Genomic DNA, 11,905 nt, shown 5'->3' on the forward strand with positions numbered 1-11,905 from the left:
ATGGTGTCAATCATCCACGGTAACGATGCAATGACAGGGTTACAGGAGGGAGATATTGTAGAAGACGGCTATCGGATAGAGTAAAATCGCAACTGATAATTTGAGAAAATAAAAATAAAGATAAATAAGACACAAATTTTACGTGAAAAACCCCTAAATAATATAGCGTAAAAACCACAGACGACGGTAGAAGAATTTCACTATGAGAAAATAGGAATTACAACTTCTCTCGATCTACCAAGAAGAAAACAATATTAATTATCTCTTGATAAAAAGGAGAAAACAACTCTCAAGAAACTCTCAAAATTCTCTAGTATTGGGAGAAAGCTAAAATGATTTGGGATGGTTTTGAAGCTAAATGAGATAGATTATTTATAGTTGAAGCTTAAGGACTAATCTTGTAAATATCCTAAAGTAAAAAGGACTAAATTGTAATTGCCCCTTTCCAAAAGTCATCAAAATCATGCCATTTAATTTTTTCAATAAATTAGGTGCAACTTTCAGTGCCAAACTTTTCTTATTTTTTCAATAATCTTCCACTTGAAGATTTGATTGGAACAATCATATCATCACACCATTCTTTCTACCTTGTACCATCATGTTGCTTACGTCTCTGACAGGCCACAAGAGGATCGACACCAAGTAAACTTATCAACATTGATCGTCTTCGTCATGAAATCTGCTATGCTATCTTTGGTATGGATCTTCTGCATATCTACCATCCTTTCTTCCACCTTTTCACGAATGAAATGGTACTGAACTCGTATGTGCTTTGTCCTTGAATGAATGCTGGATTCCTTGCTAGATGAAAGTCACTTTGACTGTCACAAAACAGAGAGATATATTCTTGATTGTGCCCAAGCTCCTCCAATAACATCTTCAACCAGATTGCTTCTTTACTGGCTTGTGTAGCTGCTACATATTTTGCTTCTATTGTGGATGTAGCCACGACTGACTGCAATTTTGAAACCCAACTTACAGCTCCACCAGTAACTTTGAACACATATCCTTTAGTAGATTTGCTTTTATCCAAATCCCCTGCATAGTCAGAATCTACATACCCATTTATTAGTAAGTTTGATCCTCCGTAACATAATACAACATTTGAGGCCCCTTTGATGTATCTCAGGATCCTCTTTACTGTATTCCAATGCTCTTTGCCTAGATTCGCCATGTACCGACTAACCACTCCCACTGCTTGTGCAATGTCTGGTCTTGTGCATATCATAACGAACATTAAACTTCCCACTGCCGATGCATACGGTACTCGAGACATCTCTATCCTCCATTGTTCACTGCTAGGACTCATATTGGAGGATAATTTGAAGTTAATAAGAAGAGGGGTGAAAATTGACTTACAATCTTGCATGTTGAATCGTGACAAGATCTTATTTAAGTAATTCTTTTGTGAAAGCCAAATCTTCCTATTACTTCTTTCTTGGTGAATTTGCATCCCTATAATCTTGTTTGTTGATCCCAAGTCCTTCATTTCAAATTCCGTAGCCATTTGTGCCTTCAATTCTTCAATATGATCTTTGTTGGGTCCTGCAACCAACATGTCATCCACATACAACAACAATATAACAAAATTGTTATCACCAAACCTCTTGAAATAAGCACAAGGGTCTGCATTAAGTCTGTTGTATCCAAGGTACATAATGAAGGAATCAAATCTCTTATACTAACACCTCGGCGCCTGCTTTAGACCGTACAGAGATTTGTTCAACCTGCAAACCAAGTTCTTTTTTTTCTTCAAAACCTTCAGGCTAGAGCATGCAAATATCTTCTTCAAGATTTCCATGAAGAAAAATTGTTTTAACAACTAGCTGCTCTAGATGTAAGTTCAATGTAGCACACATTGCCAAGACTACTCGAACTGTTGTTAGTCGAACCACATGAGAAAATATTTCATTGAAATCAATACCTTCTTTTTGAGCATATCCTTTGACCACCAGTCTTGCACGATACCTCTCAACTTGATCGTCACCATTTCACTTGATTTTGAAGACCCATTTGTTATCAATTGGCTTCCTTCCTTGTGGTAGTGGCACAAGGTCCCATGTATTATTTTTATGAAGGACTTCAATTTCTTCTTGCATTGCCATCATCAATAGTGAAGCATCTGAGTTGTTTATTGCCTCCTGGTATGTTGATGGCTCACCGTTCTCTATTAAAAGGCAGTATGCAATATTTCCTTCTATAACATAATCAGAGTACCAATTGGGACGTCTTCTCACATGATCTGATTGACGAGTTGTTGGAGCTTTAGAACTCTCTGGTTTTTGTTCATCATGTGTTGGTTCTGCTTCAGAAGAATCTCCTTATTTAACCTCATTTTCCACATGTATCTATGTAGTCTCTGACTTTTCAGCGTTATCATCGTCTTCTTTTCTTTGTATCTTATTTTCTACAAAGATAACATCCCTGTTGATGATCAATTTGCGGGCAGTGAGATCTCACAAGCGATACCCCTTTACTCTATCAGCTAACCCCAAGTATTTGTATTTCCTGGATTTTGGATCCAGCTTTGAAATTTCTTGGGAGTTGTACATCACGTACACAATACTTCCAAATATATGGAGGTTTGAATAATCAACTGGTTTACCAGTCCACATCTCCATTGGTGTCTTCAGCTCTATTGCAGTTGATGAAGCTCGATTCACCAAATAACATGCGGTATTGACTTCTTCTGCCCATAATGATTTTTTCTAGCTTGCATCTCTCAACATTGCTCTTGTTCTTTCTAACAAGGTTCTGTTCATCCGCTCTATCACTCCATTTTGTTGAGGAGTTCGTCACTGTGAACTGTCTTTTGATGCCTTCATTCCTGCAAAAGTCATCAAATTCTTCACTTGTGCATTCTCCTCCATTATCTGTTCTAAAACACTTGATCTTATTTCCAAAATCAAGTTCCACCCGCGGTTTGAAGTTTTTGAAAGTTGAAAACACATGATTTCTTCTTAATATGGTACACCCAATATCTCCTGGAGTAGTCATCAATAAATGAGACAAAATATTTTGCTCCACCTAGGGATGTAGCTGTTGCTTGCCATACGTCAGAGTGAACCAATTCTAGAACACTTTTGCCTCTAAAATTTGATGAGTTAAATTTCAACCGGCGCTGCTTACTTGTTATGCAATGCTCACACAAAGTAAGTGATACATTTGTTAAGCTTGGAAGTAGTTTTTGCTCCACAAGGACTTTCATTCCTTGTTATGACATATGTCCAAGTTTCTGATGCCATAGCATTGCATAATCTGAACTACATGAGGTAACATAGGCTTCTACTTCTAGCAAAGTCTCTCCCTTCAGCATGTACAAGTTTGCAACTATCTTTTTGTATTTCAGCACCACAAACGCTTCACGAAACACCTTCATGATTCCTTTATGTGTTTCAATATTGCTTGCATTATTATCTAACAATCCGTAGGATAATAAATTTTTCTTCAGAACCTTCACGTGCCGCACATCTCGAACAACTTTAATTGTTCTATCATATATCTTCAATTTGATGGTTCCCACGCTAATGATCTCTAAGGCATGATCATTGCAATTATACACAGATCCTCCTGAGACAGGTTCATAATGATGAAACCATTCTCTTCTTGAGGTCATGTAATATGTTGCTTACAAATCAATGAGCCATATATCTGCAAATCTTTTTCTGTCTTCCACTGTGGTTGACGCTTCACAACATAGAACATCCCCATCATCTGAAGTGTTTGTGGTATTGCCTTGTGGATTGGAGTTTTTATTTAGACTCCAACAATCCTTCTTCAAGTGACCATTCTTTCCACAGTTATAGCACTTTAAATTCTTCTTGCTCCTCGACTTCGATCTACCATGTTTGTGACTGCTGCTTTGGCCATGTTCTGTTGATCTCCCTCTTATCGTTGTGAACGTTTCTGCTTGTTGCAGATTTACTTGTCTGTCTTTCTTGTTCTTGCGCCAATTTTCTTCTTATAGAACAAAAGCTGCAACGTTATCGAAGACTAGACTGTTGACATTATTGTTTGTCAAGTTGATGATGAGTTGATCATACGAATCAAGTAGACTTTGAAGTAGAAGTTCAACACGTTCTTGTTCTCCTATTGTACATCTTAAGGATGTAAGATGAGAAAATAAAGTGTTTAGTGTATTTAAGTGTTCCGTTACTGAAGTAGATTCTGGCATTCGGAGAGTGTACAATTTCCTTTTAAGGAAAATTTTATTGTGCAACGATGTGTCCTCGTATAATTTGGTGAGATGATCCCATATCTCCTTAGTTGTCTTCTTCTCCTCGATGCTTGACAATACTTCATCTGCTAATGCTATATGAAAGTTTGCCATAACATTCTCGTCCATTTCGATCAATTTGTTGTCATCTGTGAAATCTACCTGCATTTCACTGATAGGTGCTAGACATCTGTTTTTCCTCGGGATGTCATCCATCTTCAAATTCTACAATGAGAAATTTCTCCCATTGAATTTTTCAATATCAAATTTCGTTGCCATAACTTCTTTTACAAATAGCTTCCACTATTTCACTATTGTGAATAGTTCTCTGGAACCTTCAAAGAATGAGTAATACATTCTTACTTTCTTATGTTGGAGGATCCACCTTTTGGTGGCAACCACAAAGACAATAAGTAGATATTACACACTCTAATCTGACTCGGATACCAATTGTTGCGGAAGACGACTATCAGGTAGAGCAAAATCGCAAAGATAATTTGAGAAAAAATAAAGACACAAATTTTACGTGGAAAACCCCTAAATAATATAGGGTAAAAACCACTGGCAACGGTAAAAGAATTTCACTATGAGAAAATAGGAATTACAACTTCTCTCGATCTACCAAGGAGAAAACAATATTAATTCTCTCTTGATAAAATGGAGAAAACAACTCTCAAGAAACTCTCTAAATTCTCTAGTATTGGGAGAAAGCTAGAATGATTTGGGATGGTTTTGAAGCTAAATGAGATAGGGTATTTATAGTTGAAGCTTAAGGACTAATCTTGTAAATACCTTAAAGTGAAAATGATTAAATTATAATTGTCCTTTTCCAAAAGCCATCAAAATCATGTCATTTAATTTTTCAAAAATTAGGTGCAACTTTCGGTGCCAAACTTTCCATCGAAAGTTTGCTTATTTTTTCAACGGGAGACATTGTCCAACTTTTTTGTCCATATGTTTAGTCACTACATTGGTTGCGACAACATTGGGCCCAAACTAGGGCAAGTGAAGAGGGCATGCTTCATGAGAGCAAGGTTATGACCAATGTCACCTACCAGATCTCGTGCTTATAGGAAGAGTGATTTGAGTAAGTAGGACACATCGTATCATCATTATTTTTTTGAGTGATCATTGATCGTCATACAAGCTCTACATCTCCTTTTGTAGTCACTGACCAGATATAACATATCATGTTGGGGATAATTTTAGGAAGAAAATGAGGAATGATGCTTGTTATTTTATCTTTAAGGATACATTTCAATTGGTTATTTTCTGGTAGGAGGTATTCTACGTTCATTGCACCATTTATTAACTTGATGAAATGGATTGTGATGACAATAAACAATTCACCCTTTTTGATTTGGACGGAGAACTGCAATCGGTGAGTAATCGTCGTGTATCAATCGTATGATCATAATGCTTATCCGTAGGCTAACAAGTTAAGTGGGATACGATTAGGTTACAATAAGTTTGATTCTAGTAGGTTACGTGAACCTCTCAAAGGTCATATAAACTAGTCAAAACTTTATGAGATTTAAATTTTCGAGATTTTTTTTAATTGAGATGTTTTTTTATGTCTTTTCAGAGGTCCCTAGATTCTAACAATTTAAGAATGTTTTGAGGTCTTTCAGTGATTTTGAGGCACCAGAATATTTTGTGTGTTAATCTTTGGGGGTACAACAAAAAGCAAATCAAATTTCTTTCATCGTGTATTGAAGAAATGCAACAATTCTCATGTTGTTGATATCATTGGGGTTTGATTTCCTAATCTCTAGAGTTGATTTTAGTAGGGCTGAAATCATCAAAATTTTATGCAAATATGAACCTTCCATAATCTCCTTTGACTTTATTGTATGCTTACCCCATAATTATTAGGAATTTCACTAAGTTAATTTGGCATTAAATTATTTTAGCCTTCAATTATTTCGGCCTTTTTCGTACTCCTTATAATAGTCGGCAAAAGTGCCCAAATAAGGATGTGAGAATGTTTAATTCCTAAACTAATGCCCTCATCCAATTAATTCCTGATCTAGGGTATTTTCTACATGATTTTAGGATTTCTCGGCGTCTTTAGGGATATACCAGATTTATCGGCGTCTTTAGGGTGAATTCTATTGTTGAAATACCGACGTCTTTAGCATAAAAAAAGTTGGTGTTTTTATATAAATATCACCTTAACAGAAATTAATTACTTGTTAGACACTATATAAGAATATTTTACTGTTCTAGCAAAATTTTAAATATTTTCTATAAAATTATTCTTGCATTAAATTACACAATACAATTATGTCAACCAATTACCACTTGATACTTTCTGATGCGTTTTTGACACTTTCAAAATCCTATACGTATAATATATTCTAGGATTTTAAAAAATAATTTTGCAGAAAGGTGCGACACATTCACTGCATAGGATTTTGAAACATAAATATTAGTTATAAAACTTTTATAAATATTTTTCAAAATCCTATGCGGTGCATGTATCGCGCCTTTCTACAAAATTATTTTCAAAATGATGATAATGATGATCCGTAATATTTTATAAAATTGTTTATATTTTAAATTATTTATCCTCAAAGTTTTCTTAGAATATACTATAAGTATAGGATTTTGAAAAGATCAAAAATGCATCAGAAAGTGTCAAGTAGTAATTGGTAGATATAATTGTATTGTGTAATTTAATACATGAATAATTTTATAGAAAATATTTAAAAATTTGTTAGATTCGTAAAATATTCTTAAACAGTACATAACAAGTAATTAATTTCTGTTAAAATGATATTTATGTAAAAACGCTAATTTTTTTTCTTAAATTTCAATTAAAAACACCTAGAGATCCTAAGAAATAAACCTGATCTCAAAACCCTATAAAAACACCCTAGATCATATCATAAATTAATCGAATGAGAACATTGGGTTGAGAATTAAATAATTCCCACAGCATTTTTGCCTGAATTTAGAAGCACATTGTTTGATTAAAACATAAGTCCGAAAAGAAAGGTGGGTCCAGCTTTCGTATCATTTCTCTTTCCTTCACTTTCTTTCGGGCATCCATATCCAAATACACTCCCTTCTCTTCTTCATCAGTTTCTGTTTCAAGGAAGGAAAAAAAATCCCATTCTTTTCCTATCTTCGGCTTTTCATCGAACAGGTTTGTCACAATCTAATAAAACCCGCACACTCTTACACTATCTTTTCTTTCACTTGCCCTTTTAACCGCTCTTGATTGCTTAAAGTCTTTTGTCAGATTTATTTGCATAAATTAGTTTAAATTTATTTGCATAAATTAGTTTAAATTTATCCTCTGTAACGATCCAAGTATATTTTTTTTCTGTTAGCTTCTATTGAATTATTCTCTGTTTGAATTAGTTTAATTCTGAATCTATTTTTGTTATTCAACTTTGTATTGCCTTTGTTTTAACTAGATTTAAATTAGTCTTGTCAAATAGCTTAAAAGAGTGATATTTTTTTATTATTTGAAGAAAATCGATTTTTGTTTGTGTACAGCTTGAAAGTATGGAAATCTAATTTAATAATAAAGGCTGGATTTTCAGTTAGGGTTTGTTATGAACAAGTGTTCTCTTTTAAAAATTTGTTATTAAGCTATAGAAATCAACGAGTTTTCTTTGAATTTTAATATATACGTAGGAGCTATGATTCGTCTGTTTAAAGTAAAGGAAAAGCAGAGAGAACTTGCTGAAAATGCAAATGGGGGAGCTCCTACCAAAAAGCAGAGTCCAGGAGAATTGCGTTTACACAAAGGTTTGTTTCTAATGTTTTGTGCATTGAGTGTTTAATATTTTCTTGCTCGTTTTCTTTGGCTTTATTTATTTATTTATTTATTTAAATTTATGTTGTTTTAGCATTGGATCTACTGGCTCAAGAGGATCTGTGTTTGATCCAAATGTGTTTCTCATGCTTTATCTTGACTCTCTACATGCAGATATTTCTGAGCTGAACCTACCCAAATCTTGTGCTATAACATTCCCTAATGGAAAGGATAACCTGATGAATTTTGAGGTTTCAATTCGACCCGATGAAGGATATTATTTGTAAGGGATTTCTTTCATGCCTCTTATTTGAAACGAGTTGTCTTTTGTTCTCTGACATAAATCTTTTGGTTAAAGTCCTTATTTACTGGGAATGACGAGCTTATTTTTTCATATGGTTGTTTTACGTTCCTTTTCTGTTATTAATAAACGCTAACACGTATTCGACTGATTGGCTGCTATTGTTACAGCGGTGGCACATTTTTGTTCTCCTTTCAAGTTTCTCCAATCTATCCGCATGAAGCACCCAAAGTTAAGTGCAAGACCAAGGTAAGCTGGTTCATTTTATTTTCTTATAAATCATCTGTTCCTTCACTGAATTCATGTTATTATCCAGCTTGTATCATGTTTTACTCCAATTTCCAGGTCTACCATCCAAATATTGATTTGGAAGGAAATGTTTGCCTTAACATCTTGCGTGAAGACTGGAAACCGGTGCTCAATATAAATACTGTAATCTATGGACTGTATCATCTTTTCACGGTAATGCATAGTGTATTTTTTACACTAACTGTATGAATTTACAGCTATCTGATATCTGCATCTTCGAATTTTGTGTGCAGGAACCAAATTACGAGGATCCCCTCAACCATGAAGCTGCTGCAGTGTTGAGGGATAACCCAAAGATATTTGAATCTAATGTGAGGAGGGCTATGTCTGGTGGGTATGTTGGTCAAAACTTTTTTCCCCGGTGTATCTAGCTTTTGCAAGGTACCTGAAACTGCAAATGCACACGTCATCAAAACTTGAGTTTCTGCGGGTTGTATAACTTTTCACTGTAGTTTTCTTTATGCTATTGTATGTTTATGTGGCATATATCATTTTAATGTGGAACTAGGATAGAGTTGATCGTCTGAATTTAATGCACTTATTATGATATTCTCTCTCTGAAATTGAAGACATTATCTTTGTTACTTTCACCTATTTTTTCTTTGCTGTGCAAGGATATCGGAACTGTCTCAAAATGAATCCTTTATGATGGATTTGCCTTCGGTTATGGTATTACAACTGCATGCTATTCTTAGGTTGCTTAATTATGCTTATTAGGTTACAAGATACCAATGATATCAAGTCAAATGTACCTTTATTGTATGTGTAAAATATGTATAGATGCTCATCTGCCCATATGGTTTTGTGATAAAACAACAATGGTTCTACAATTATATGCTATCAATGTCTGGTAATGAATTCACAAGCTCATGTATTTTCATGATGAAGAGGCTGCTATGGTGATGATGGTACATACATGTCATAGTGAAAATATTTTGTGAATTAAACTCGCAAAATATAATCAAGTATTCACTCAAACCATCCCTTGCGCTTTCAAAGCTGCCAATCTAACATTTGCACGGTCTCGCCTGAAGAGTTTGTACAATGGCGTGTAACACAAACAGCACAAGCCAAAAGGAACTGCTATCATTGATAGCAGTCCTCTAGACAACGCTAATGCCTCGTGTGGAGGACCGTTGATTGGATCAATGGATTTTGAATAATAAAAAAACATCTTCTCCGACAGGATACCTACGAAGGGAGCAGCAAAAGAAGATAATGATCCTTCAAAGGCACGATTGAACGCATAGATCATGGTCCGATGTTCCGATGTTTAGAAGGGTGTTTGCGGATGTAGCATTCCAACTGATGGTTAAGCCCATCAAAAACAGGGTGACAGCAAAGGTGTAATAGCTGTTCTTTGACTGAGGGATCACTTGAAGAAGGAACACTGAGAATGGAATGCCCATGAAAGCGCTGAATTGTGCGCACATGATACGGCCAGTGTGGGTATAAATTTGTGACAGTCTATCTGCTATTAATCCACCAAGAAAGGATCCCATTGCACATCCGATAGCAAAAACACTTAAAAGTGCTGCTGTAGAATTATGATCAAAACCAGAGGGAAAAAGAAAAGAAATAAAGTCCCAAAGGTATCAAAGATCAAACACTAAACCAGTAATTGGTATCAAAGAGAAAATAAAGGCTGTAAGAGTTTGTGAATGTACTTACCAATTAGTTCAAACCACGTGGTAAAGAACACCATGGCAGTCCATGGTAATGAACCAACAACTCTCTGCAAGACAATTATCTGAAAAGTTGGAACTTTTTATCACAGCTTTCGTAGCAGTCAAGGTCTCCAACCAAACGGACGAGACACGAGCATTCCGTTTTTCTACCAACTCATCCCTGCAATATACGAAACCATCAATATGCCAAACCTTAAACGCCAAATAAACATCAAGGACTAGGAAGACTGTCATTTGATTCATATCGGTATTAGAAGTATGCTTAGAGGGTGATAAGATACTGAAACAGATAAATATGGACACTTCAATCGAGCAACTAGTACCTTTTTAGGTCGAAGCCGGCATCATGATTGACGCTAACTGTTTTCGTTGGATCAACAACAAAAGGAACACAAGGAGTCCAATGAATGAACTTAAAGTTGCCATCAAAATGAAGGCACAACGCCATCCAGGCATACCCCAGAATTGCTGACCAGCCATTACCGTAGCAACACCACCACCACCAATGCCTCCTAAGGCCCAACAAGGCTTAGCAGCCCGAATCCGGCCCCTCTCACACCATCCATGTAACTATCAGCTATGAAAGACTGAAATGCTGGTATTACAATCTCCAGTCCAAAGCCATTGCCTGCTTTCCACATTCCAAACTGATGAAACTGTTTGCTTAGACCCACTGCAGCAGTCGATAAGGCCCAGCACATCGTACCTATGGTGAGAACCGTAGGGTGGTCATAGTTAATTATGAGTACACCAGCCAAGCGAGATGCCAACCCCTGCACAAAGTTCCTTATGAAGGTGAGATAGCCAAGATCAGATGGCCCAGAATTGAATGCTTCACTATCTTCTTTGTACACAGATGGAAGGGGGTTTTCATCAGCACGTTCCATAATGGCAGCCAAGTTTATAAGGAGCATATAAATAGAAACACCTAAAATCTTTCTTGCTCTGAGAAAATGTCAAAAGTATATCTCCAACAGATTCAACACAATAAATAAGCATCGATATGAAGTGATGTCCCAATCATGGTTTAGACATTAGCATGCAATTAGGAACCACCTTATAGATTACCATTGAAACCAATACACCTAATTAAGAAAAAGCCATTATCAGATAATGGCTATATTTGGCAGAAAATGAAGGTGCTTTTATAACAAATTATTACATATTAACATCATCTCGGTTGGGGGGGGGGGAAGAGACAGATTTGAAAAGGAAACTCACTTCATGGTTTGAAGATGTCTATGGAACGAATCTTCGAATTTAGGGGAGCAAAAGATCTTAAATGGCTTTCATGAAATCTAAACCAGACATAGATTGCATGGATATCGTGTCTTGTTTATTTTTCTCGTGTGTTTTTTGTCCTTAAATAGTTAAAATAGGAAGCACATTTTGTTGTAACAGAAGCATCAGTGAAGCTAGTATATTAGTTGAAGCCGATATACATGGCCTTCCCTGATACCTTACCGTACAATTAGTTTCTAATATAACAATCGCACCGTTTTAATAGTATATACAAGGGTGAGTATTCGATCGAGCCAAAATATTTTGAGTTATTCGAGTTGACGAGTTATATTTTATAGTTTGAACTTTATTTTAAAAAATTGAATCAAATTGAGTAGAGT

At 35.6% G+C, this 11,905-nt stretch overlaps 1 protein-coding gene and 1 pseudogene across 1 annotated transcript; one reads left to right on the top strand and one right to left on the bottom strand.

Annotated features, from left to right (window-relative positions):
* Nucleotides 1-7,254: 7,254 nt before the first annotated feature.
* On the top strand, nucleotides 7,255-9,149 carry LOC120206811 (NEDD8-conjugating enzyme Ubc12). The gene is made up of 6 exons (XM_039206391.1): nucleotides 7,255-7,367; nucleotides 7,865-7,978; nucleotides 8,160-8,268; nucleotides 8,457-8,535; nucleotides 8,632-8,748; nucleotides 8,829-9,149. Exons 2-6 carry the CDS (start codon nucleotides 7,870-7,872, stop codon nucleotides 8,964-8,966), a joined length of 552 nt encoding a protein of 183 aa, XP_039062322.1. The 5' UTR covers nucleotides 7,255-7,367; nucleotides 7,865-7,869; the 3' UTR covers nucleotides 8,967-9,149.
* A 357-nt stretch (nucleotides 9,150-9,506) lies between these two features.
* LOC120206812 lies at nucleotides 9,507-11,528 on the bottom strand (annotated as a pseudogene).
* Nucleotides 11,529-11,905: the final 377 nt, after the last annotated feature.

The sequence above is a fragment of the Hibiscus syriacus genome, unplaced genomic scaffold (assembly GCF_006381635.1).
Source record: "Hibiscus syriacus cultivar Baekdansim isolate YM2019G1 unplaced genomic scaffold, ASM638163v2 tig00014064_pilon, whole genome shotgun sequence".
Classification (NCBI taxonomy): Eukaryota; Viridiplantae; Streptophyta; class Magnoliopsida; order Malvales; family Malvaceae; genus Hibiscus; species Hibiscus syriacus.